We start from the raw sequence: 23,927 nt of genomic DNA on the forward strand, positions 1-23,927 counted from the left end.
GTTCCCTCACCTCTGGACAACAATGTGAAGCAACTGCTCCAGGACCATCAGGTTTTGGCAGTCCTCCAGGGTTTTAACTTCAGCTCCTTTGAGCCACCGTAGGTGTTGGTATCTGAACTTTAGTCTGTAGGTCTTAGGAGTAATGGTATAACGGCTCAACAAAGCTTTGCGCACCTCCTCTAACTGGGCGCACGTCTCCATGGACAGTCCTTGGAATGCCTCAAGTGCTCTACCAGTGAGCATTCATCCAGTCTTTCTGAGGAATCTCATTAAGATGGCAAATTTTTCCTAAGGCAGTTAAATATCCATCAGTGTCACCGCAGGTATCAAACCGCAAAAGCAAGTTTGACTCGATCTGAGTTGTGAATCCTGCCTCGGACCTTGGCGCAGAGGTGGGGTTGGAGCTTTGGATACAAGTCATTTCCATTTCTATCTTTAATTTCTGCAGCCGGAACTCCTGCTCCTCATGCTGCTGTTCCCGCTCCTCTCACCGCTGTCACTCTTCCCATTCCTCATGCCACAGCTATCTAGTCACTGTTGCTCTATCATGTAGATCTGTCGGATCTCAACTAGTGTGGCGTCTGGCCCTGCCAACCTACGAGCCATTGTCCAAAAGGAGTCTGGTCTTCCATCAGGAGAACTCTGCGCAGATCGGTCCTGCGCCTCCTCCTTGCTTAGGCCATCCGGTTGCTCTTGTGTTAGGGTGAAGCATCTCTGGTGTCTGCTGGCCGCTGCCAGTCGCCATTAGCACACTGTTAATCTAACAGTACCAAAAATAAAAATTTAAAAAAAAAACTGAACTGGAAGAGACACTGTTACTGCTGCACTTGTTCACTGTGCTCTGTGTTTGGAGGTTACAGATAAACTCTGAACCACTCAGTGGATGGTGACCCTCACTCCACGCACTGAGTGAGGGTCACCATCCCACCACACTGCCACCAAAAAAGAAGGACTAAAGGTCTGTCACGAAACGCCTAGCCACACGCCTGGGGTTATCCCACAGCAACTTTGAGGGTCTATCCCTAGTACAGCTCAGGTCCACCTGCAGCTGCTGCTTGTGCTCTACAGTAGCACCCACCAACAGTGTCCTAATCGCCTCTGGGCAAGTCTCCAGCTCTCCAATTATCTCCAGTGATTTCTAGGTTACTGGAGCCACACTCCCAGTGGTCCCACAGTTCCCATGAAGCACTCGCAGATCCAACACACAAACCATCAGGACTCTTAATCAGCCCATACAGGCAGAGTCAACAAACTGAAAATGTTTATTGTCAGAACTTGAATAGTGGACAGAAAATGTGCAATCAGCACTAAACATTTGTTTACTTTCTAAAAAGTACCTGGGAAGATCAGGACATATAACTGTTCACAGAGCCTCAGAGATTCTACTCTCTCTTCTTCCTGGCTAAGGTTGAAGACAAAACCAGTAACTTGTGGGCAGCTTCAAACTCCAGGCCAATCAGAGCCCAGAACAAGACTGGCCAAACTAGAGAAACACACTTCAAGAATTAAGGCAGTTTTAAAGGCTTTAAAAAACCTCACTGTTATGTCACAGGCATTGATCCCCATTGAGCCTGGTTCTTTCCAACAGCTGAAGAACTTGGGCACTTTGGCATTCCTTTTTGTTGCCATCAGGTCCAGAAGAAGAGAACCCCATCAGTCCACTATCAGCTGAAAAACCTGGCTGGAAAGTCCCCATTCTTCTGGGTCCAAAGAATGCCTGCTGAGACAGCCTGCCTCCAGATTCCAGGAACCAGTAATATGAACTGCCAACAAGCAGATAAGATTTTTCTCCACTCAACTGATGAGAGGCTGTCTCCATTTCTATCGAATGGCTGCATGTCCCACCTTGTATGATATAAACCACCACTATCAGATTGTTAGAAAAAAAAAATTAGACTGCGAGCCCCGCCAGAAAGGGAGCAAAGTCACGAAAGGCATTTCACACTTAAACGAGCTCCAAGTGATTTATCAATCACCGAGACTCCTGTTCTGTCCAGGTACCCTGTATCAAATGGAATTTATAATGAGCTCCCAACCCAACTTGCTGGGTCAAATTCCTGGGTGACAACCACCACAGCATACTCCGTCTGGCAACCAGCATCCAAGAAAGTTGAATGTTGTACTTTGGTGACATTAGAGACCAGCGGGTGAGGAAAAGCTCATGTAATGGTCGCATACGAGCGCTTGCCCATGGCATCACTTCTAACCCTGAGTCTGCCTTGACTAAGGAGAAGACAAATCTGCTGAACCAGCATCAACCTCCTGCATTTCATAAAGAAGATCCTCTCCCTTTCTGTGTTGAATAGAACACTCAGACACTCCAGTATCTGCAAAGCAGTTATCTGTTCTTCTCAAAATTAATCACCCTACCCAACAACTACAGAAGACAGGTAACTTTTTCCGTCGCCGCCATGCTGTTGGAATAGGATGACACACGAAAGAGCCAGTCAGTCATTGAGATACAAGTGATTCCATGGAGCCGAAGGAAAACAGTCACTACCACCATAACCTTGGTAAACCTTCTTGGTACCGTGGCAAGACTGAAGGACAATGCCCTGAACTGCAAGTGATAGCCTAGCAGCGCAAAACATAGAAACCTCTGACACAGTGACCATATAGGTATATGCAAGTACGCCTCCTTGAGATCGAGGATGGTGAGAAATTCTCCTACTTGAAACAAAGCTCTTAGTATTTCCATGCAAAAGAGAGATACTTGGAGGCAGCGGTTTAGACCTTTTGAGACCTAAGACAGGACAAAAAGTGCCTTCCTTCTTTGGGACAATGAAATGGACCGAGTTATCTGCCTTGCCCCTGTTCAGCCTGGGGAACTTGAGCAACTGCCCAGAGTGTCAGCAAGGAATCTACAGTAGCTTTAACCTCAACCAACTTGGTTCCCTTTCAACAAGGCAACTGCAAGAAGAGAGGAGCTACTAGGCAAGAGAACGCCAACTTGTAACCTTCCGTAAAAATATCCAGAATCCACTGGTCTGATGTGATTTTTGGCATACTCCTCCCAGAACTCCTGAAGACATCCTCCCACCAGAGGAAGAGAAGAGTGAGCAAGCATCGCATCACTGCAAAGCTCAGGCGGCATTAGGCAATCTAGCTGACTGAGAGGAGGACTTCCTATCTGCAAGAAAGGAAGATTGACATGCCTGAAAACGGGACTTCTGACCATACTGATGACCAGGCTACTACCATCAACACTGACAACCCCCTGAAGACAGATGACCAGAAACTTTTTGGCTTATCCTCCAGCAACTGCTGTGAATTAGCTGCCTCTGGTTCTTTCAGCAAGTCACCGAGATCTTCTCCTAATAGCCACTTGCCCCAAAAGGGCAGTTTAACTAGCATGACTGATGTTGCATCCGCTGCAACCAGAGTTGCTGACGTGCCATGACAGCAAAAGACATATGCTACGGGTTATGGCCTGCAATGTCATAAAAAGCATCCTCCAAAATAGCCAACTCCACTTCTAGCTGGGCGTTACGGAGTGCGTCTTGTCTTGCAGACTGCTGATGCCACTTCAGGCATGCTCTTGCCATGAACAAGCTGTACACCATCATTTGAAGGCCCAAAGAGGACACTTCAAAGGCTTGTTTCAGCGAGCCTTCTAGCTTCCTATCCTGTAGGTCTTTTAGGGCAATGCCCCCTTCCACCGGCAAGGTAGTCTTCTTAGTCACCGTCTCAACAAGGGAGTCCACCCTAGGAAGCTGCAATTTATCTTTCTTCTACGGAAACAACAGGTAGAGGAGTCATGGCTCTTCCCACTCACCCTCAGGACAGAACCGATGCCGAAGCAGAAGGCTCTTCAATGGACAGCACTGTCAGTGCCTCAGAAATAAGAGTGATGAACTACTCTTTATGAAACAACCTCAGTACTTTTGGATCTCTCCCTCCTCTAACAGTGTCGCGTCTCTCGCGCTTGCTGCGCTCTCGAGGACCTTGGCATACCTTCAGGCTTCTTCCCCGGGAGCGCGGGGTTTGTGAGTCCATAGGCCACTACCGTGGAGCGGCAGTGGCAGGCAAAATCACCTTCCAGGTAGAGAGGAAACAAGACTGGACCGGAACTCCGGACTGGAGTTCTACACTGGAACACTCGGAACTGGAACGCACCGGACGGGTGCGCACTGGAGTGGGGCCCGCTGGACTGGACACACTGGAGTGGCCCCACTGGACTGGAACATACAGGAGTGAAACCCGCTGGACTGGAACACACTGGAGCAGAACCCGCGGAACTGGAACACCCTGGACCTAGGCTTCACCTACACTTGACTGCCTTTCCCCGAGGGTTGAGCCCTAAGGTTCTGGCAGCCGGTAGGTCTTACAGGAACAGCAGGAATGAAGATCCAGGAGTGCCCCCTGGCACCTAGGCGAAGGCAAGGCAGACAAGCAGGGACTGTCCGGGTTCTGGCAGTCGGCAGGAATCAACACAATGACTAGTAAACTGTACCCAGGCTAATAGGAACGCTATACCTAGGCAAACCAGTCATACACAGGAACATACACAGAGCAAACTCAGGAGACTTGGAAGGCTATACACCAGCTAACCACTAAGCTGTGCCCAAGCTAACAAGTCATGCCCTGGAAACAAACGCAGAGCACTAGCAAAGCTATGCACAAGCTACAAGCCAGACGGTGCCTAAGCTGGCTAGTCTATCACTAGGAACAACACAGAGAACTAGCAGAGCTATGCACAGGCTACAAGCCAGACGGTGCCTAAGCTGGCTAGTCTACACTAGGAACAATCACAGTCTTGGGATAGTGACTAGCAAGGGTGGCTAGTCTAACACTAGGAACAGACACAGAGAACTAGCAGAGCTATGCACAGGCTACAAGCCAGACGGTGCCTAAGCTGGCTAGTCTACACTAGGACCAATCACAGTCTTGGGATAGTGGCTAGCAAGGGCGGCTAGTCTAACACTAGGAACAAACACAGTCTTGGGATAGTGACTAGCAAGGGCGGCTAGTCCAACACCAGGAACAAACACAGTCTTGGGATAGTGACTAGCAAGGGCGGCTAGTCCAACACCAGGAACAAACACAGTCTTGGGATAGTGGCTAGCAAGGGCGGCTAGTCTAACACTAGGAACAAACACAGTCTTGGGATAGTGGCTAGCAAGGGCGGCTAGTCTAACACTAGGAACAAACACAGTCTTGGGATAGTGGCTAGCAAGGGCGGCTAGTCTAACACTAGGAACAAACACAGTCTTGGGATAGTGGCTAGCAAGGGCGGCTAGTCTAACACTAGGAACAAACGCAGAGAACTAGCAGAGCTATGCACAGGCTACAAGCCAGACGGTGCCTAAGCTAACTAGTCATGCACTGGAAACAAACACAGACTTGGGATAGAGGCTAGCAAGGGCGGCTAGTCTAACCCTAGGAACAACCGCAGAGAACTAGCAGAGCTACGCACAGGCTACAAGCCAGACGGTGCCTAAGCTGGCTAGTCATGCTCTGGAAACAAACACAGAGAACTAGCAGAGCTATGCACAGGCTACAAGCCAGACGGTGCCTAAGCTAGCTAGTCATGCACTGGAAACAAACACAGAGAACTAGCAAAGCTATACACAGGCTACAAGCCAGACGGTGCCTAAGCTAGCTAGTCTAACAAACATAGAAACTCACACAGAGCAAACACTGAAACTGTGTACAGAGCACTCTATACACCAGGACCTTTAGATGAGATGCAAAGGCCAGGACTGTAGTCTCCAAGTGATTAATAAAGCCCTTCAACACCAGAGCCACAGCTGCAGCAATCACCTTGCAACCAAACAGAGGCTTGACACACAGAGCAGTCAGCCCATAGGAAGGAACAGCGGAAGCCATCTTGGATACTGGCAAAGAGGAGGAGGCGGCAGCCATCTTGGAAGAGGCAAAGCCCACACAGGTGAGGTTCAGTAGGGCAATCAGCACACAGAGCCAGAGAGAACCTAAGACAGACACAGACACAGAGACAAGCAGAAGCCAGCACAGACACTGACTCCCAGAAACAGAGTAAGTCTGAGGGTTGTCACGGCCACGGACGGGACAAACAGCTTCTTCAATGACGGCTCCTCTGAACTGACTGAGATCACAACAGATTTTTTTTTTTTTTGTTACATTTGTAGCCCGCGCTTTCCCACTCATGGCAGGCTCAATGTGGCTTACAAGGGGCAATGGAGGGTTAAGTGACTTGCCTGTGCCTGAAGTGGGAATCGAACTCAGTTCCTCAGTTCCCCAGGACCAACGTCCACCACCCTAACCACTAGGCCACTCCTAGTGGTTAGGGTGGTGGAGAAGCAGAAATAGCCTTATCTGCCCACTCCTGGAGGTCTAAATGAACCCCCTTAGGTGCCGAATGGGCAGCGAGGCAAGAACCTTAAGCACCTTTCAGGAACTCTGACTATCCCTGCTTCAGTAAATAGGCCTGGCGTAAGAGCAATACTAGCTCCGAAGAAAACAATGATCCTGATGCAGTTGAATGCTCTGTCGGGCACTGAGGCGGTAAAATGGTGGCTGTGCTTTGTGCATGATCAGACAATGGCTATTCTTCGCTGCAAGTTGGCCCTGACAAATAAGCTCCCATTCTCACACTCTTCTACATCAAACTGTGCACCGGCCCTGCCAGAGAGACCGAAGTCTCCAGAATATTCGGATGCTCTGACAAATCTACTTTTGCCAATAATTTCCTTTGTGTCCGGCGGGATTCCTGGCTTACACACACTGCAAAGCCCTGACACCAGCTAGTGGGAACACTGCTTAAATGCCTCCACGGGAGTCAACATTCACCCTGATTGTCACAAGCAAAGCACAACTCGGTCAGAAGCAGTGAGACAAGATCCCTCCCCTGCACCAAGTAGAACTTGCAGCTTTCCAAGAGGTCCTGTGTCAAACTTTAGTCAGACTTAATACTGCTGGCTGCTCCCTCCAAGCTCACAGTCTCCATAAGTCTTCCCCCCAGATGAGAAAGGCTCAGGAATGATACTCCATCCCACGCTCCCCAGCAAACCTCTTTCGTTTTTTTTATTTCTTTTTTTTTTTTAGGGTTGTGCTACAAAAGGAGAGCCCTACAGTAAACAGCAGAAAGGTGAAGGCAAGGAAGAAGTACATTTGTGGGGTACCAAAAGCAGGGGGATCTGAAAACCTCCAGATATGACTATGCAGACTAAAGCCACCTGCAAAGCTCAACTGAGGACAAGCTGACCAACTGGACCAGGAGTAAATCACTCAGAACCAGATGCTAAAAATTGTGTCTATCCACCTTCTGGAGACAGAGAACGGAAAACTGAGCCAATCTTGGCATCTAATCCAGCTCCTCAGTATTTTCTATCTCCACCTACTGGTTGATGGACACAATTATTCCACAGGTTCTGGTAAAGGTTTTTGAATAAAGGTACATGAGACACAAAAGTGTTTGCGTAAGCAAGATAATCTGGCTGCCTGTGCATTGTTCACACATACATACACAAACAATTACAATTTAAAAACAAATTATTTATATTTTGCAAAATACACACAGATAACGACCGCCAAAATAATGACCAATACACGTAGTGTACCGTGTACCTTCAGTATACAAAATTATAATTTAATTATGCTGCTAAGTAATTTGGTAATCAGAAAACACATTCAGTATGCTATACAGTGTAAGTAAGGATACGCCCAAATTGCTCCACAAGCTCAGGAGGTAAAGGGACTCTGCGGATAGCACTAATCTCTGGCAGATTGGGTACCGACAGTAAACCAGGCCCTTGCAAAGGATAATCCATATCAGACATACCAGAAACCGTAGGGCTGTCTACAAAAGAAAAAGTAAAGTATTATTACTTGACCAGTATCATAAAAGCATATACAACTACAAATTATACAACTGGGACTCTAAATTTCTCCAGGAGCAACACATACTTGCCCTTTACTCTTATTTTCTGCTCCCCACCCCTGCATTTTTTCCATATTTTGGAGGTGGTAGCAGCAAGGAGAGTATATAGAAAAAGTACATACCCTTAACTAGTTTACTACAGTCCCTTTTCTCCTTTTCCAGTCCCCCATGCTACCCTCTCATATTACTCTCTTCCTCTTCACTGTTCCCCTCTTATTCCCCCTGCTCCTTCAGTTCTCTCACTCTCTTCCCAGACCCCATCCCCCAAAAGATGGATCCCCTGCCTCTGCCCATTCCCAAACTTATTTCTGAGCCAAAGATGCCACTGCCTCCTGCTCTTTGGCCCACCTGCCAAGAAAATACAGTCACCTTAGGCAAATGCATTTTTTAAATCCTTATACAGAATAAATAAAAAGTCAACTGTGGGTGGTTGTTTTTAACTTAACTAACAGTGAATGCAAACAAATTGAAATTAACAGTTTTGATAGGATAAAGGAAGTAGAGATCTCAAAGGCTAGAAACCTTCAGTTAGCTCAGTAAAACATATTACTTATTGTGTTGACCTTCAATTGTATGTAGACGAATATGTGACAACCACATTACTTTATCCATAATTCCAAAAGACATTCAGTATTTTGTTTATTCCAATTCCAGGGAATCACCACTCTGAAACATGTACGACACAATCAGTTCTGTAAAAAATTAGGTTTCCAATATTTGACATAATGCTGTCATCATCTCATACAGTCCCCTGAATAAGAAGCCCTTATTTTTAAATAAAGAAAATTAAGTCTACTGGGAACAAATGCATGTATCACAAACACCAACTCATTTCTATGTCTATGAATAGAAAACCTTGATGAATCAACTCTTAAGTATTAACATTATAGAACCATGTAATCTGATCAATGCTCAGCCATAAGTTTTAGGTGGCAATTCATAAAAAATGTGTGCAAAATATAGAGGTCTTCCAACATCAAATGCAAAATGAACTTTTATTCTTCCAAGAAAGGTAAAATGTAATATTAAAGCTGAGTGTTTAATTTAGCTCCAACAAAAAAACACATTTGACAATCCATTTCCACACACAGGACCCACTTAACTTTCTTTTTGAGAAGTTCTGAGAGAAGAGGGCATTTCTCTGAGTATGCAACATTATTTTGCTCTATGCTTGATAACTTAAAGATTGGGTTTAAAAGAGGAATCATAGGATATTGATAAACACAAAATTAAAACAAAACAAAAAAAGAAGCAAACTTTATTAGCTAGTATCCATACCCTTTCCCCCATAGTTTTAAAACCTGAATTTTCTGCCACAGCATTAACAGATACTCTAGAAGGCACAGCAGGGCCTAGTTCAGACCTCATTCCTACCCACCCTCCACATTTCTACCCACACCTAGCTAAACTCTTATTTAGAGTCAATTATTCTAATTAGGACAAGAGGAGAGTTTTTATTAGAATTTTAGTTACATTTAATTAGTTTCTGAGAAGCAACCACTAAATAAGTTACAAATTACACCATATAATCTTAAGGCTCTTTATATTCACCTGACATCCCTAGTACCTTAAGAAGATACAGAAGACAGCAGCCCGGCAGTGAGAGGGGTGATATCCAGTCTTTTGCATTGAGTTTCACATGTATGATTATCTCCAAGCTGGTGAGAGGTCATATGTATGTGCTCACTGCAAAGAGCTCCTAGCTCTCAGAGAACGAGTCGGTTCTCTTGAGGCTAGAGTAGCAGACTTGGAGGAGCTGAAGAAGACAGGTACATAGAGGAGGCCTACAGGGATGTTGTAGAGAAGTCCCACCTCCAGTCTGGCAGCCCCTGTGCTGCCATGGAGGAGGAAGATAGTCTAAAAGGAGAGAATCACCTTGGTGCAGCTGAAAATAATCCTATTGCCAGGACAGGATGCAATATCCTCTCGAACCGAAGATGTATCTTCAGGAGCTACTGCACAGGAGGAAAGGTTAGGACTGTAGTAGTTGTTGATTCGATTATTAGGCTTATAGATAGCTGGGTGGCTGGTGGACGTGAAGATTGCATGGTCGCTTGTCTGCCTGGTGCAAAGATGGCAGACATCTCGCATCACCTAGATAGGATTTTAGATAATGCTGGGGAGGAGCCGGCTGTCTCGGTACATGTGGGTACCAATGACATAGGAAAATGTGGGAGAGAGGTTCTGGACGCCAAATTTAGGCCCTTAGGTAGAAAGCTATAATCCAGAACCTCTAGGGTAGCATTTTCCGAAGTGCTCCCCATTCCATGCACAGGGCCCAAGAGACAGGCAGAGCTCCAGAGTCTCAATGCATGGATGAGGCGATGGTGCAGGGAGGAGGGTTTTACATTTCTAAGAAACTGGGCAACATTCTGGGGAAGAGGGAGCCTATTCAGGAATTATGAACTCCACCTTAACCAGGGTGAGACCAGGCTGCTGGCATAGGCATTTCAAAAAAAGATGGAGCAGCTATTAAACTAGAAAATGTGGGAAGGAAAACAGTCGTTCAAACACACATGGTTCAGAACAAGGTATCTTTCAAAGATATCATCAAAACAGGAACGATAGGGTATCCCGATAGCGAGGTTGCAATAGAGACCATAGAAGAACAGGTGTCTTTACATAAAAATCAGACAAAACTTTTCAAATTAACATTGTCAAATGCTGATCAAGCCTAAGAAATAAGATGGAAGAGTTAGAATATATTGCACTACATGAAAATTTAGATATAATAGGCATCTCTGAGACCTGGTGGAAGGAGGATAACCAGTGGGACACTGTCATACTGGGATACACATTATATCGTAGTGATAGGGTGGATCGAATTGGTGGAGGGGTAGCATTGTATGATAATGAGGGCCTTGAATCAGATAGATTGAAAGTTCTGATAGAATTTCAATCCATAGGGATTCCAAGATGTGTTTCTATGTGTTAAGGGGAAAAGGATAATGATAGGAGTATACTACCATCTACCTGGCCAGGATGGACAGATGTAGAAATGTTATCAGAAATTAGAGGGCCTAACAAACTGGCCAACACAATAATAATGGGTGATTTCAATTACCCTGATACTGACTGGACAAATGCAACATCAAGGCATGAAAGGGAGGTAAAATTCCTTGACAAAATCAAGGACTGCTTGGAGCAGTTGGTACTGGATCCAACAACAGGAGGAAAAATTCTTGACCTAGCCCTTAGTGGACTGCATGATCTGGTGCACGAGGTAATGGTGCTAGGGTTGTTTGATAACAGTGATCATAATATGATCAGATTTGATATCAGCATTGGAGGAAGTACAGGAAATCCAATACGTTAGCATTTAACTTTCAAAAAGGAGACTATGATAAAATAAGAACAATAGTGAAAAAAACAAAACTTCGAAAAGCAGTCACAAAGATCAAAAATTTACATCATGTGTGAATGCTGTTCAAAAGCCCAGGCCATAAATATATTCCATGTATTAAAAAAATGAGAAAGGAAGACCAAAAGACAACCGGCATGTTAAAAAGTGAGGTGAAGGAAGCTATTAGAGCTAAAAGAAAATCCTTCAGAAAATGAAAGGATCCGACTGAAAATAATAAGAAACCGCTTAAGGAATGGCAAGTCAAATGCAAAGCGCTGATAAGGAAGGCAAAGAGGGACTTTGAAAAAAAAATTGCGTTGGAGGCAACAGTAAACATTTTTTTTTTTTAGTTATATTAAAAGCAAGAAGCAGGTAAAAGAAACAGTTGGATGGCTAGATGACAGAGGGGTAAAAGGGGCACTCAAGGAAGACAAAGCCATGATGGACAGATTAAATGAATTCTTTGCTTCGATCTTCACCGAGGAAAATTTGGGAGAGATACCACTGCCAGAAATGGTATTCAAACCACACGAGTCAGAGAAACTGAATTAATTCTCTCTACAAATCTGGAATATGTACATAAGTGCATAAACAGTGCCATTACTGGGACAGACCAAAGGTCCATCAAGCCCAGAATCCTGTTTCCAACAGAGTCCAATCCACGTCACAAATACCTGGCAAGATCCCAAAAAAGTACAACACATTTTATGCTGCTTATCCCAGAAATAAGCAGTGGATTTCCCCAAAGTACAATTTAATAATGGTCTATGGACTTTTCCTTTAGGAAGGGAAGGGAAGTGAAATGGGACTTGATATACCACCTTTCTGTGGTATTTTGCAACTACATTCAAAGCGGTTTACATATATACAGGTACTTATTTTGTACCTGGGGTAATGGAGGGTTAAGTGACTTGCCCACAGTGGGAATCGAACCCAGTTCCCCAGGATCAAAGTCCGCTGCACTAACCACTAGCTATCCAAACCTTTTTTAAACCCCGCTAAGCTAACCGCCTTTATCGCATTCTCTGGCAAAGAATTCCAGAGCTTAATTACACGCTGAGTGAAGAAAATTTTTATCCAATTCGTTTTAAATTTACTACTTTGTAGCTAAATGCTAGTCCTAGTATTTTTAGAAAGAGTAAACAGATGCTTCACGTCTTCCTGTTCCACTCCACTCATTATTTTATAGACCTCTATCATATCTCCCCCAGCCATCTTTTCTCCAAGCTGAAGAACCCTAGCTGCTTTAGCCTTCCCTCATAGGAAAGTCATCCCTTCCCCTTTATCATTTTTGTCGCCCTTCTCTTCACCTTTTCTAATTCCACTATATCTTTTTTGAGATGCGGAGACCAGAATTTAACACAATATTTGAGATGCGGTCGCACTATGGAGCCATACAAAGGCATTATAACGCCCCCATTTTTGCTCTCCATTCCTTTCCTAATAATACCTAACATTCTATTTGCTTTCATAAACGCCGCAGCAGGTTTTAACGTATCAACAACAATACCTATATCCATTTCTTGGTCGGTGACTCCTAATATGAAACTTTGCATTATCCTATATAATAATTTGCACCTCCAACGTTCCATGTCTGGCTGCCTGGGTTCATAACATCTCCAGATGTCAGCCAGCCTCCAGCGTTCCATTCCCCCTCACTGTCCCGCCCTCATGTCAAGACATAATGATGTCAGAGGGCAGAACAGTGAGAGGGAAGGGAACGCTGGAGGTGAGCTGACGTCAGGAGGGATGTTACAAACGGAACGGAAGCCAGCGCCTGCCAGCCAGAGAACGTTCAGGTGCAAATCGAGGGGAGAAGAGAATCGAGGGACATCGAGGAGAGGAGAGGGAGGGAGGAAGGGAAGGGGAGGGCAGAGGAGAATTGATGGACATGGATGGGAGGACAGTAGAGGAGAGAACCGTGGGACATGGATGGGAGGGCATGGAAGAGGAGAATCGCTAGACATGGAGGGGAGAGGAGGGGAGGGAAGAATTGCTGGACATGGAGGGGAGGGCAGGGGAGAGAGAAAAAAAAAAGCTTACATGACAGCGTTCCCCGGGCCTGTTTCATTGTTGAGGAAACAGGCATGGTTCCACTAGTGTAGCTATAATTTGGGTTCCTTTTTCCCACATACATCACTTTACACTTGCTCACATTAGACACCCTGTCTCCCAATCTTATAAGGTCCTCTTGTAATTTTTCACAATCCTGTCGCGATTTAACAACTTTGTGTTGTCAGCAAATTTAATTACCTCACTAGTTACTCCCATCTCTAGGTCATTTATAAATATGTTAAAAAGCAGTGGTCCTAGCACAGACCCCTGGGGAACCCTACTAACTACCCTACTCCATTGAGAATACTAACCATTTAATGCTACTCTCTGTTTTCTTTTAACCAGTTTTTGATCCACAATAGGACACTACCTCCTATCCCATGACTCTCCAATTTCTTCTGGAGTCTTTCATAAGGTATTTTGTCAAACGCCTTTGGAAAATCCAGATACACCATATCAACTGGCTCACCCTTATCCACGTTTGTTCACCCCTTCAAAGAAATGTAATAGATTGGTGAGGCAAGATTTCCCTTCACCACATCCATGTTGGCTTTGTCTCATTAATCCACGTTTTTGAATATGCTCTGTAATTTTGTTCTTTATAATAGTCTCTACCATTTTGCCCGGCACCAACGTCAGGCTTGCTGGTCTATATTTTCCTGGATCTCCTCTGGAACATTTTTAAAAAACTGGCATTACATTGGCCGCCCTCCAATCTTCTGTTACCATGCTTGATTTTAAAGAAAAATTACATATTACTAACAATAGTTCCGCAGGTTCATTTTTCAATTCTATCAGTACTCTGGGATAAATACCATCCGGTCCAGGAGATTCGCTACTCTTTCGCTACTCTTCAATTTGCCAGACTGCCCCATTACATCCTCCAGGTTTATAGAGATTTCATTCCGTTTCTCCGACTCGTCAGCTTTGAATACCATTTCTGGTACTGGTATCTCTCCCAAATCTTCCTTGGTGAAGACCGAAGCAACGAATTAATTTAATCTTTCCACTATGGCTTTGTCTTCCCTGATTGTCCCTTTTACCCCTCAGTCATCTAGTGGTCCAATCGATTCTTTTGCTGGCTTTCTGCTTTTAATATACCTAAAAAACGTTTTGACTATGTGTGGCACAATTTGACAAATTGAAGAGTAGCAAATAGCCTGCACCGGATGGTATTCATCTCAGAGTACTGATAGAATTGAAAAATGAACTTCCAGAACTATTGTTAGTAATATGTAATTTATCTTTAAAATCAAGCATGGTAACGGAAGACTGGAGGGCGGCCAATGTAACGCCAATTTTTTAAAAAAGGTTTCAGAGGTGATCTGGGAAATTATAGGCCAGTGAGCCTGGCGTCGGTGCCAAGCAAAATTGTAGAGACTGTTATAAAAAAACAAAATTGCAGAGCATATTCAAAAACATGGATTAATGAGACAAAGCCAACAATGGATTTAGTGAAGGGAAATATCTTGCCTCACCAGTCTATTATATGTGGATAAAGGTGAGCTGGTAGAAATTGTGTATCTGGACTTTCAAAAGGCATTTGACAAAGTACCTCATGAAAGACTCCAGAGGAAATTGGAGAGTCATGGGATAGGAGGTAGTTTTCTACTATGGATTCAAAACTGGTTAAAAGACAGAAGAAAAAAAAAAAAAAAAAGAGAGTAGGGTTAATATATATATCCTATATAATAAAACTCACCCTCAACGTTCTGAAGACACCGACGTCAGTGAAGCCAAGCCACTGACGTCACTTCCTTCAAGATGGGTTCGAAGGGATCATGGTGGTGAAGCCACCGAAATCGCCAAGTCTCGGGGCCCCGCCCTCACGTCAAATGTGATGACGTCGAGGGCGGAGCAATGGTGTCACACACCGAGGGCGGAGCAATGGAGTACGGTGCGTTCAGGAGGTGCGGAGCAATGGCGTCAGAACGACGAAGGGGTCGGCAGGCAGGTAGGTAGGGAGAAGGGGGGGTGTTGGGAAGGAAAACCTTGCTAGCGCCCGTTTCATTTGCTCCAGAAACGGGCCTCTTTTACTAGTGTGTGTGTGTGTGTATATATATATATATATATATATATATATATATATATATATATATAATTCTCACCTCCAACGTTCACTGAAGCCCTCAGCCACGCCCCTTCCGGACATAATTCATAACCCCAACATTCTAATGAAGCAACATTTTTCATCTCCAACTTCCGTCATGGTGTAGACTGTAGTGGCACCATGACTGTCTGCCCTGCCCACGCGTAAAACGTCATGACGTTGAGGGCGGACCCACGGAGGGACCACACGATGACCCCCCCCCCCCCGAACCTCCAATGTTCTGTGCCTGGGACCGTGCATCCGTCCTCTGCGAGGCACCATCAGTGACGTTCCCCCTCACGCCCCTCCCACACTCCACCCCCCTCCGCGTAACCTAACCGCCCTCGCGCCCCTCCCACCCAGTTCAACACTCCGCCCTCAAAAAAACGCAGCCACCCTCCCTCCCCAAGATTCGCACTGGCGGAGAGGACGAAGAGGAAGGGCAGCAAGATGTCGAACGAACGGATGCGGCGACTGGCGAATCGAAATACAGGGGGGACGGAAAGAGCAGTGGGTCCGACCGTTGGAGATGATGAAAAGGGAAGGCGGCAAGACGGCGAGGTAAGCAAGGAAGCACATTGGTTGATCTCTGTTTCCACTCCCCTATGCAGCCGTCAGTCCTATATACTAAAAAACAACCAAAAGTAGGAGCTGCTGCTTCACACTGTCGTTTTTACATTGCGGGAGGGAGGGACAGAAGGATGCAGGGAGGGGGGACCCTGCAACTGGGAAAAAGTGAGGGAGGGGGACCCCCCTGCAACTGGGACAGAGGGAGGGACCCTGCAACTGGGAGACAGACCGGGGGGGGGGGGGGACCCTGGCACATACTCTCATTCTCACACACACACTCGCACCCAGTCTCACTCTCTCTGTCACACACACACTCGCACATTCACTCTCTCTCACACAGTCACTCTCACACACACTCTCTCAAACATACACACTCCGAGGAAAACCTTGCTAGAGCCCGTTTCCTTTAAAACAGAAATGGGCCTTTTTTACTAATATATATATATAAAAGGCAACCCCAACGTTCTATGAAGCCTCCAGCCGGAAGTGTGAAGCGCCAGAGATATCCGGTTTCCCCATGAGTGAAGGAAAACAGCACAGCACGAAATCCCTCTCTCTGTAACAGTGAAGGACTCAGAGGGGGGAGGAGAGAGATGCCCTCACTCTCTCTGTAACACAAACACAGCACAGCAGGAAACTTAACACTGAAGGACTGGACTCGGAGGGGGGAGGGGGAGGGAGAGAGGGCAGAGGGCAGGGACACTCCCACATGCACACTCTGAAGAAAACCTTGCTAGCCCCCGTTTCATTTGCATCAGAAACGGGGCTTTTTTACTAGTATATATATATTATTTATTTATTTACAGCCCCATGTCGTTCACGCTGAAGGACAGAGTGAGGGTTGTCCAGAAAAGGGCTACAACATTTGGGCCAATTCTGCACCAAAATCTAAATGAAATGAGAGATTAAAATAAACAAAATAAACTTTTATTTTATATATGTAAACAGCTTTGACTTGTTTATTGAAAGCAGTATAGCAAATCTGAATAAAACATACATTTGTACACCCTAAAGAAAAGAAGAGTTAACAAAAGGACACATTCAAATACCTCAAAGACATAAATCCAGTGCTTTTTTTGTGCCGGTATAGCGTACCGGCACCTTTTTTGTCCGTCCGGTGGTGTGCTGAGCCGGCTCGCACCGGTTGTTCTTCAGGGCGAGCCGGCTCTCCTCCCTCCCTAGAGGGTCCATACCTGAAGAAGGCAACAAATTCTTCGGGGCAGGCAGGAAAGATCCCCAGTCTTGCCTGCCCGCTGCCGGCGCTGACCCTCCCCTGCTGCCGGATCACTCTTTAAAAATGGCCGCCAAAACTTCCAGTGGCGGCCTTGCGAGACGTCTGCTGAAGTCTTGGAGGCTGCTCTTGTAAGTCTCGGCGGCCATTTTGAAGAGAGATGCAGTAGAGAGTCAGCGCCGGCAGCGAGCAGGAAAAGACTAGGGATCTTTCCTGCCTGCCCCGAAGAATCCACGACAACTTGGGTGGCTGGAGGGGGGGCAGGGAAGTGAGGAGAATCACTGGGCATGGGTGGCTGGTGGGGGGGACAGGGGAGCGAAGACAATCGCTGCTGGATGGGGGCAGGGGAGAGAGGACAATCGCTGGGCATGGGTGGCTGGAGGGGGGCAGGGGAGGACAATCGCTGCTGGAGGGGGGCAGGGGAGAGAGGATAATCACTGGGCATGGGTGGCTGGAGGGGGGGGCAGGGGGAGAGGAGGGTTGCTGGACATGGGTGGATGGAGGAGAAGGCAGGGGGAGAGAAGAAATGCTGGACATGGATGGAGGGGAGGGAAGAGTGAGGAAGGAGATGAGATGAGGGAAAAGGAAGAGAGAGGAGAAAAACTGCACATAAATGAAGAAAACAGGCAGAAGCTGGATCCACTGAACAGTCAAGTCTGCAGAGGACCCAGCTTCTACCTACAGATGTACTACTAGGGCAAGAAATGAAGAAGAAAGGCGGAAAGTAAAGAAATAAATGGAAAGGAAACCCTGGAAACAGAGTTAAGAGGACAGATAGCAGCAGAATCGGATACTGGGCCAGCATGAACAGAAAAACAGTCACCAAACAACAAAGATAGAAAAAATAATTTTATTTTCATTTTAGTGTCTGGAATATGTCTAATTTACTACTACTACTACTATTTAGCATTTCTATAGCGCTACAAGGCATACGCAGCGCTGCACAAACATAGAAGAAAGACAGTCCCTGCTCAAAGAGCTTACAATCTAATTTGAGAATTTACATCTGCTGTCTTATTTTGCACTGGGTTTACCGGAGCTGTAACAGCTTACAGAAATTATTTATAATGAAAAAAAATCAGTTATTTTTTCTCCTATACTAGTATAATATTTTCAATGATGTCTGTTTATATGTGCCATGGCTGGTATAAGGGGTGTGGCTAATGTGGGTGTGGCTATATGGGGTGGAGTCATATGTGGTGACCCCACCCACAATGAGTACCAGCACCTTTTTTTTCTACAAAAAAAGCACTGCAGAAATCCAAAGAAATTGCACAACATTAAATCATATCCTTCAAAGGGCTATGAAGGAATAACATAACAAAACATTTATTCACAAAGTGGATGGTGAACACAAAAAACAATAAAATTCAAGAAAGCCTAGAATAAGCACAGAGGATCCTTAGCCACAAAGATATGAAGGGAAAGCCCAAAATCAACTGCTGTCTCTGGTACTGCAAAAGGATGTGTAATCTGAGCAACTAGACAGGCTTTTTTGCCCTTATTTGCCAACAGTGTTTTTGTATTAATTTGCATTATTACCTACAGAAGCCAAAAAACAAAGAATAGGCAAAAATAGAAAACACTAACTTCAACCTGTACCCTTATAAATTCTAACAGCAACAAGGGAAATTGACTGCTTATCCCTTGGGGTAAGTAGCCTGTTATCTATGTACTTTTTAGGATCCTGTGGGAAAGAGGAACTCAAAATATAGCTACGTGATGTAAAGTTCCACATTAGGAATCACCACCCAGGAAAAGGATCTAGGAGTCATCACTGAAGATATGTTGAACCCCTTTGCTCAGTGTGCAGCCGCAGCTAAAAAATAATAGAATATTAGGAATTATTAGGAAGGGAATGGAAACCAAAAATGAGAATGTTATAATGACTTTTTAATACTCCATAGTGCGACCACACCTTGAATGTGTGCAATTCTGGCCACCGCATCTCAAAAAGATATAGTAGAATTAGAAAAGATAAAGAGAAGGATGATGAAAATAAGAGATGTGACAACTTCACTATGAGGAAAGACTAAAGCGGCTAGGGAGAGCTCTTCAGTTTGGAGAAGAGAAGACTGAAAGGAGATGTGATTGAAGTCTATACAATAATGAGTGGAGTGGAACAGGTAGACATGAATCACTTGTTTACTTTTTCCAAAAATACTAGGCCTAGGGGGCACCCAATGAAGCTACTAGGTAGTTAATTTAAAACAAACTGGATAAAATCACTCAACGTGTAATTAAACTCTGGAATTCATTGCCAGAAACTGTGATAAAAAGCAGCTAGCTTAGCAGGGTTTAAAAAAGGTTTGGATAATTTCCTCAATGAAAAGTCTATAAGCAATTATAAAGATGGACTTGGGAAAATCCACAGCTTATTTCTAGGTTAAGTGGCATAAAAACTGTTCTACTGTTTTGGGTTCTTGCCAGGTACTTGTGACCTGGATTGGCCATTGTTGGAAACAGGATACTGGGCTTGATGGACCTTTGATCTGTCCTGGTATGTCAACACTTATGTTCTTATGAATTGACCTCTGTTGTTAACAGAATACTGGGCTTCCTGGATTATTGGTTTAATCCAGGAAGCCAGTTCTTACCTGATGGATCATAATACAACCGCCATCAAATACTACCATGCAAAATTAAGTAACTATAAGTCTAATTTCCAACACTTTTACTGCCAAATTCTTTAAGACAGCACTTTTCACACATTTGAGGTCTCTAATGTCCCCTAAAAACAGCAGAACTTAAAAATGCTTAACAATAAGCACAGGGTAAACAGCGAATGAAAGATAACAGGTAGATATGAAAGAAATGGCTATATCTGGACTGCTGGGCAGAGGTTGAAATAAGGCTGATGAGGTTGGGTAGACGCCATGAGAAATGGGCTGATGTTGAGCACCCAAATTTCCACTGTCTAAAATAAATCATATATCCAAATTGTAGAAAATGAAAGAGAAAAAAAGCCTCAGAAATAATTGATTATTTGATCTTTATCTACCATCGTTCACCAAATATATTGCTACGTAACTCAATTTAAAAAAAAATAAAATCCAAGTGATCATCAACTTGATCCATGTGGAATCCTATACTGAATTTCCATACAACGGAAACGGTGCAACTAAACCTCACTCATACACCAAAGCTACTCTTCCTCTCCTCGCTGTGTCTATGATTTTCTTTTTAAATACTGGAGCAGAATAAATTTGATAAAAGCTGAAGCTCAGCAGGAGAAGAGAGAGCGCGGCCTCCATCGGTCACTACTCACTAGGGGCAGGTACGGAGAGGAGCTGTGCCAGGTCAGGATAGCAGCGGTCCTCCTGCAGCTGTTGGTCGATCACCCGACCCGCACTATCCAGCGCTTCCTGCATGGCGGCTGCTGCAGCTAAAGCCGGAGCGCTGGGAGTCAGAGAGGAAGGCATTGCACTACTGCAACAGGCAATATGTCCCGAATCGCTTCAAAATGTGTCAGGAACCGCGCGCCGCCGACGCCAGACGTGGAATACGTCCTACGTAGTTCCGGTGCCGTCGATCATCGAGTTCCAGCGCAGTCACAACGTAGAGGAGTGAAAACGGGAAATGCGAAACTTTATGCCAAGGAGATTTGTGTCTGTTGTTATCAATAGAAATCAAACAAAATAAAACATGGAAAAGAAAATAAGATGATACCTTTTTTATTGGACATAACTTAATACATTTCTTGATTAGCTTTCGAAGGTTGCCCTTCTTCGTCAGATCCATGTGCTAGCTGACAGTGTATATAAGTGAAAACATTCAAGCATTACTATGACAGTCTGACAGGGTGGGAGGATGGGGGTGGGTAGGAGGTATGCATGGGGACATCAAAGCATATCATTGATATTCTAACAGGATGGGTGTGGATAGGTGAGGGGTGGAGAGAAATACAGCTTTATGGTTTATAATGGGCTAGGAACCCCAAATCCTTGTTAAGTCCTTTCTGTTGGGTGTTAAAATATTCAATCATTCTGACTTCAAAGGTCTTACGTTCTTGTATGGTTTTAAAGTTACCTTTCAGGATTCTCACTGTGAAGTCACTGGTACAGTCTGTTGTTTGAAGTGTACCGTGTACTGATGTCCCTGGTGTACGGCATTGGTTTCAGTTTACTGGGGGTCTTTTTGTCCTCCAGAACTATTGAAAAATATATTACCAGTGTTTTTTTTCCAAGGGCTTTTCTCCAGCCGATGAAGCAAGACTTTTCTTGTTTGTCACAAAAGCTTGGGAAGCATGTGCAACGTGATGCATGTGGGAAAGAGGAGCCCAACCTATAGCTGCCTGATGCAAGGTTCCACATTAGGTATCATGCACTAGGAAGAAGGATCTAGGTACTGGATTATATTTTTAAACCCTCTGCTTTGTGTGCAGCAGCCGCTAAGAAAGCAAATAGAATGTTAGGTATTATTAGGAAAGGAATGGAAAGCAAACATTAGAATGTTATAATGCCTTTGTATCACTCCATGGTGCGACCGCATCTTGAATACTGTGTGCAGTTTTGGTCACCGCATCTCAAAAAAGATATAGTGGAATTAGAAAAGTTACAGAGAAGGGCGAAGAAAATGATAAAGGGGATGGGACGACTTCCCTATGAGGAATGTAAATAATTGCCACAGATTGAATGCAGTGAAAAACAGGTTCAGGCTTCCTAAAGTAAACTAGGCCTGTAAAATCATAGCATCTCTCAGTCCTGATACTTCACTGAAGAAATGTGACAGCCTGATTAAGCTTGGCAGAGTTACAAAGTTGGCAAGGGATGTGTACAGCTGGACATAGGCATGCTGAGAAACTATACAAAATAATTGGGCCAGGTGCAGAAAAGTTAAATTTAAGGATGAGCAAAGCTTGGAGATAAGAAAACTTACTAAGGTTGAAACTTGGTCCTAATTGGATGAGAGATAAGAAAGTTGGAACTTGGGCATAATTGGATGTATGTGCCAATTATGATGAAATTGCAGGTGGCTCATAGGGATTCTATGGGATCAAAAAAGTATAAAAGCAGCTGTTAGCGGGGGTGGGAGAGCAGAGAGGGAGCAGAAGACAGGAGAGGGAGAAGCCAGTAACCTTTGAAGGCACGTAATCCGTCGTGAATTGCTGCTTCACTATGTGAATATCAGAACTGCCTGATTTGCCTGTACTGTTCTTGGGTAAGACATCAATGCTAATAAACTATCTTATTATATCTACTGACTACTGGGTTTCTTTCTAATTATGTAATTTGCTACTGCCCAGACTGTGTAAAACTGTCATGAGCAGATACAAGGTTGGGGTAATTATGTATTTAGAGGGAGCCTGCAATCCTTTTCAGGATAGTAGAAAGCCCATGGCTTCCACTGCCCAAACGGAGATGGCAGACCTAATTATATTCAGGAAAGGCTAAAGCGACTAGGGCTTTTCAGCTTGGAGAAGGGGTGGCTGAGGAGAGGTCTATAAAATAATGAGTGGAACAGAATAGGTGGACATGAATCTCTTGTTTACTCTTTCCAAAAACACTTGGACTGGGGGGGGGGGCACGCAATAAAGCTATTAAATAGTAAATTTAAAACAAATCAGAGAAAATATTTCTTCACTCAACAAGTAATTTATTATTAGTATTTGTATAGCGCTACCAGACGCACGCAAATGTAATTCATTGCCAGAGAATGTGGTAAAAGCAGCTTAGCGGGGTTTAAAAATAGGATTGGATAACTTCGTAAAAGATAAGTCCATAAGCCATTATTAAGATGGACTTGGGAAAAATCCACTGCTTATTTCTAGGATAAGCAGCATAAAATCTATATGACTTTTTTGGGATCTTGCCAGGTACTTGTGAGGCAGCCATGGGCAAAGAAAGTGTTAACTCTGAGAAATTATATTAAAAGCTTGAAGTTTGAATTCTAATTTTTTACCTTGCAACTACAGTGAAGAAATGCCAGATGGTTCATATTATTTCAATGTCTAGCTTGCCGAGCAAAAGGTTAAAAAGGTCAGAGACAGGAATTTCTTTCACCCTTGTGAATAATGAATGCTAGCTCAACATCTGTATACTGTTAGGCATACTGTAGTTTAAAGCTGAAATAATTTCAGAAGTTCTTGATATGTAGATTTTGTTATAAGGAGATAGCTTAGATATATAGACCATTATAAGTATGTAGAATATGTCTTATAAGGATGCTTACTTTAGAATATGCTGTATTCTGTGTAAATTAATAATTCTGTGTAGAATGTCTGTTAAATTCTGTATTACTCTTTGTCTGCTGTTTAAGAGGTCAAGCAAGGACTGCAGTGAAGAGGCCAACATGTGTTTTAAGTTATCTGCAGTTCTGGCTGGTTCAATGTATAAGCTGATAGGTGAAAGAGGTCAGGACTAGTCAGCTCTCTTCTCCTTGATTAATTATAGGTAAAATGTAGAAATGGTCTTGAAAGTAATAACCTGATACGTATGCTATTAAGTAAGATTGGCCCTTGACCCCTTTTAATGAATGCCAGAGTTTAGTTAGCAGTTAGTACTAGGAATATGAGAAATCAATCATAATAACATGTAAGAGACTGGAGCCCAAATGTCTGGTGTAAGGGGCCCCAGGTCACAGGTCAGTTTAGGATGTCTGGAACCTATGTAACTGATATTTGTATAGAGCTGATTGGTTGAGGCAAGGTAATCAATCTATTCCTTAACCAATTGGAGAGTAAGGGGGCTAGGCTAGGCTAGATAGAACTGTATTTAAGTGGGAGAAGAAGCAGTTTACGTCAGAAGGAGCTCAGAAGAAAAAGAAGGACAGAAGAAGG

At 44.2% G+C, this 23,927-nt stretch overlaps 1 protein-coding gene across 1 annotated transcript in view; it reads right to left on the reverse strand.

The window, feature by feature from the left end:
* The window catches only part of NUP155 (nucleoporin 155), a 358,702-nt gene extending 338,072 nt beyond the window's left edge, over positions 1–20,630 (reverse strand). The window contains exons 1-2 of the mRNA XM_030193046.1: positions 20,418–20,630; positions 7,643–7,780 (exon numbers count right to left, since the gene is read on the reverse strand). Coding sequence (XP_030048906.1) covers positions 7,643–7,780; positions 20,418–20,571 — 292 coding nt within the window. The 5' untranslated portion in view covers positions 20,572–20,630. The remainder of the gene's footprint in view (positions 1–7,642; positions 7,781–20,417) is intronic.
* Between the last annotated feature and the right edge of the window lie 3,297 nt (positions 20,631–23,927).

Source organism: Microcaecilia unicolor, chromosome 2 (genome assembly GCF_901765095.1).
Source record: "Microcaecilia unicolor chromosome 2, aMicUni1.1, whole genome shotgun sequence".
Taxonomy (NCBI): Eukaryota; Metazoa; Chordata; class Amphibia; order Gymnophiona; family Siphonopidae; genus Microcaecilia; species Microcaecilia unicolor.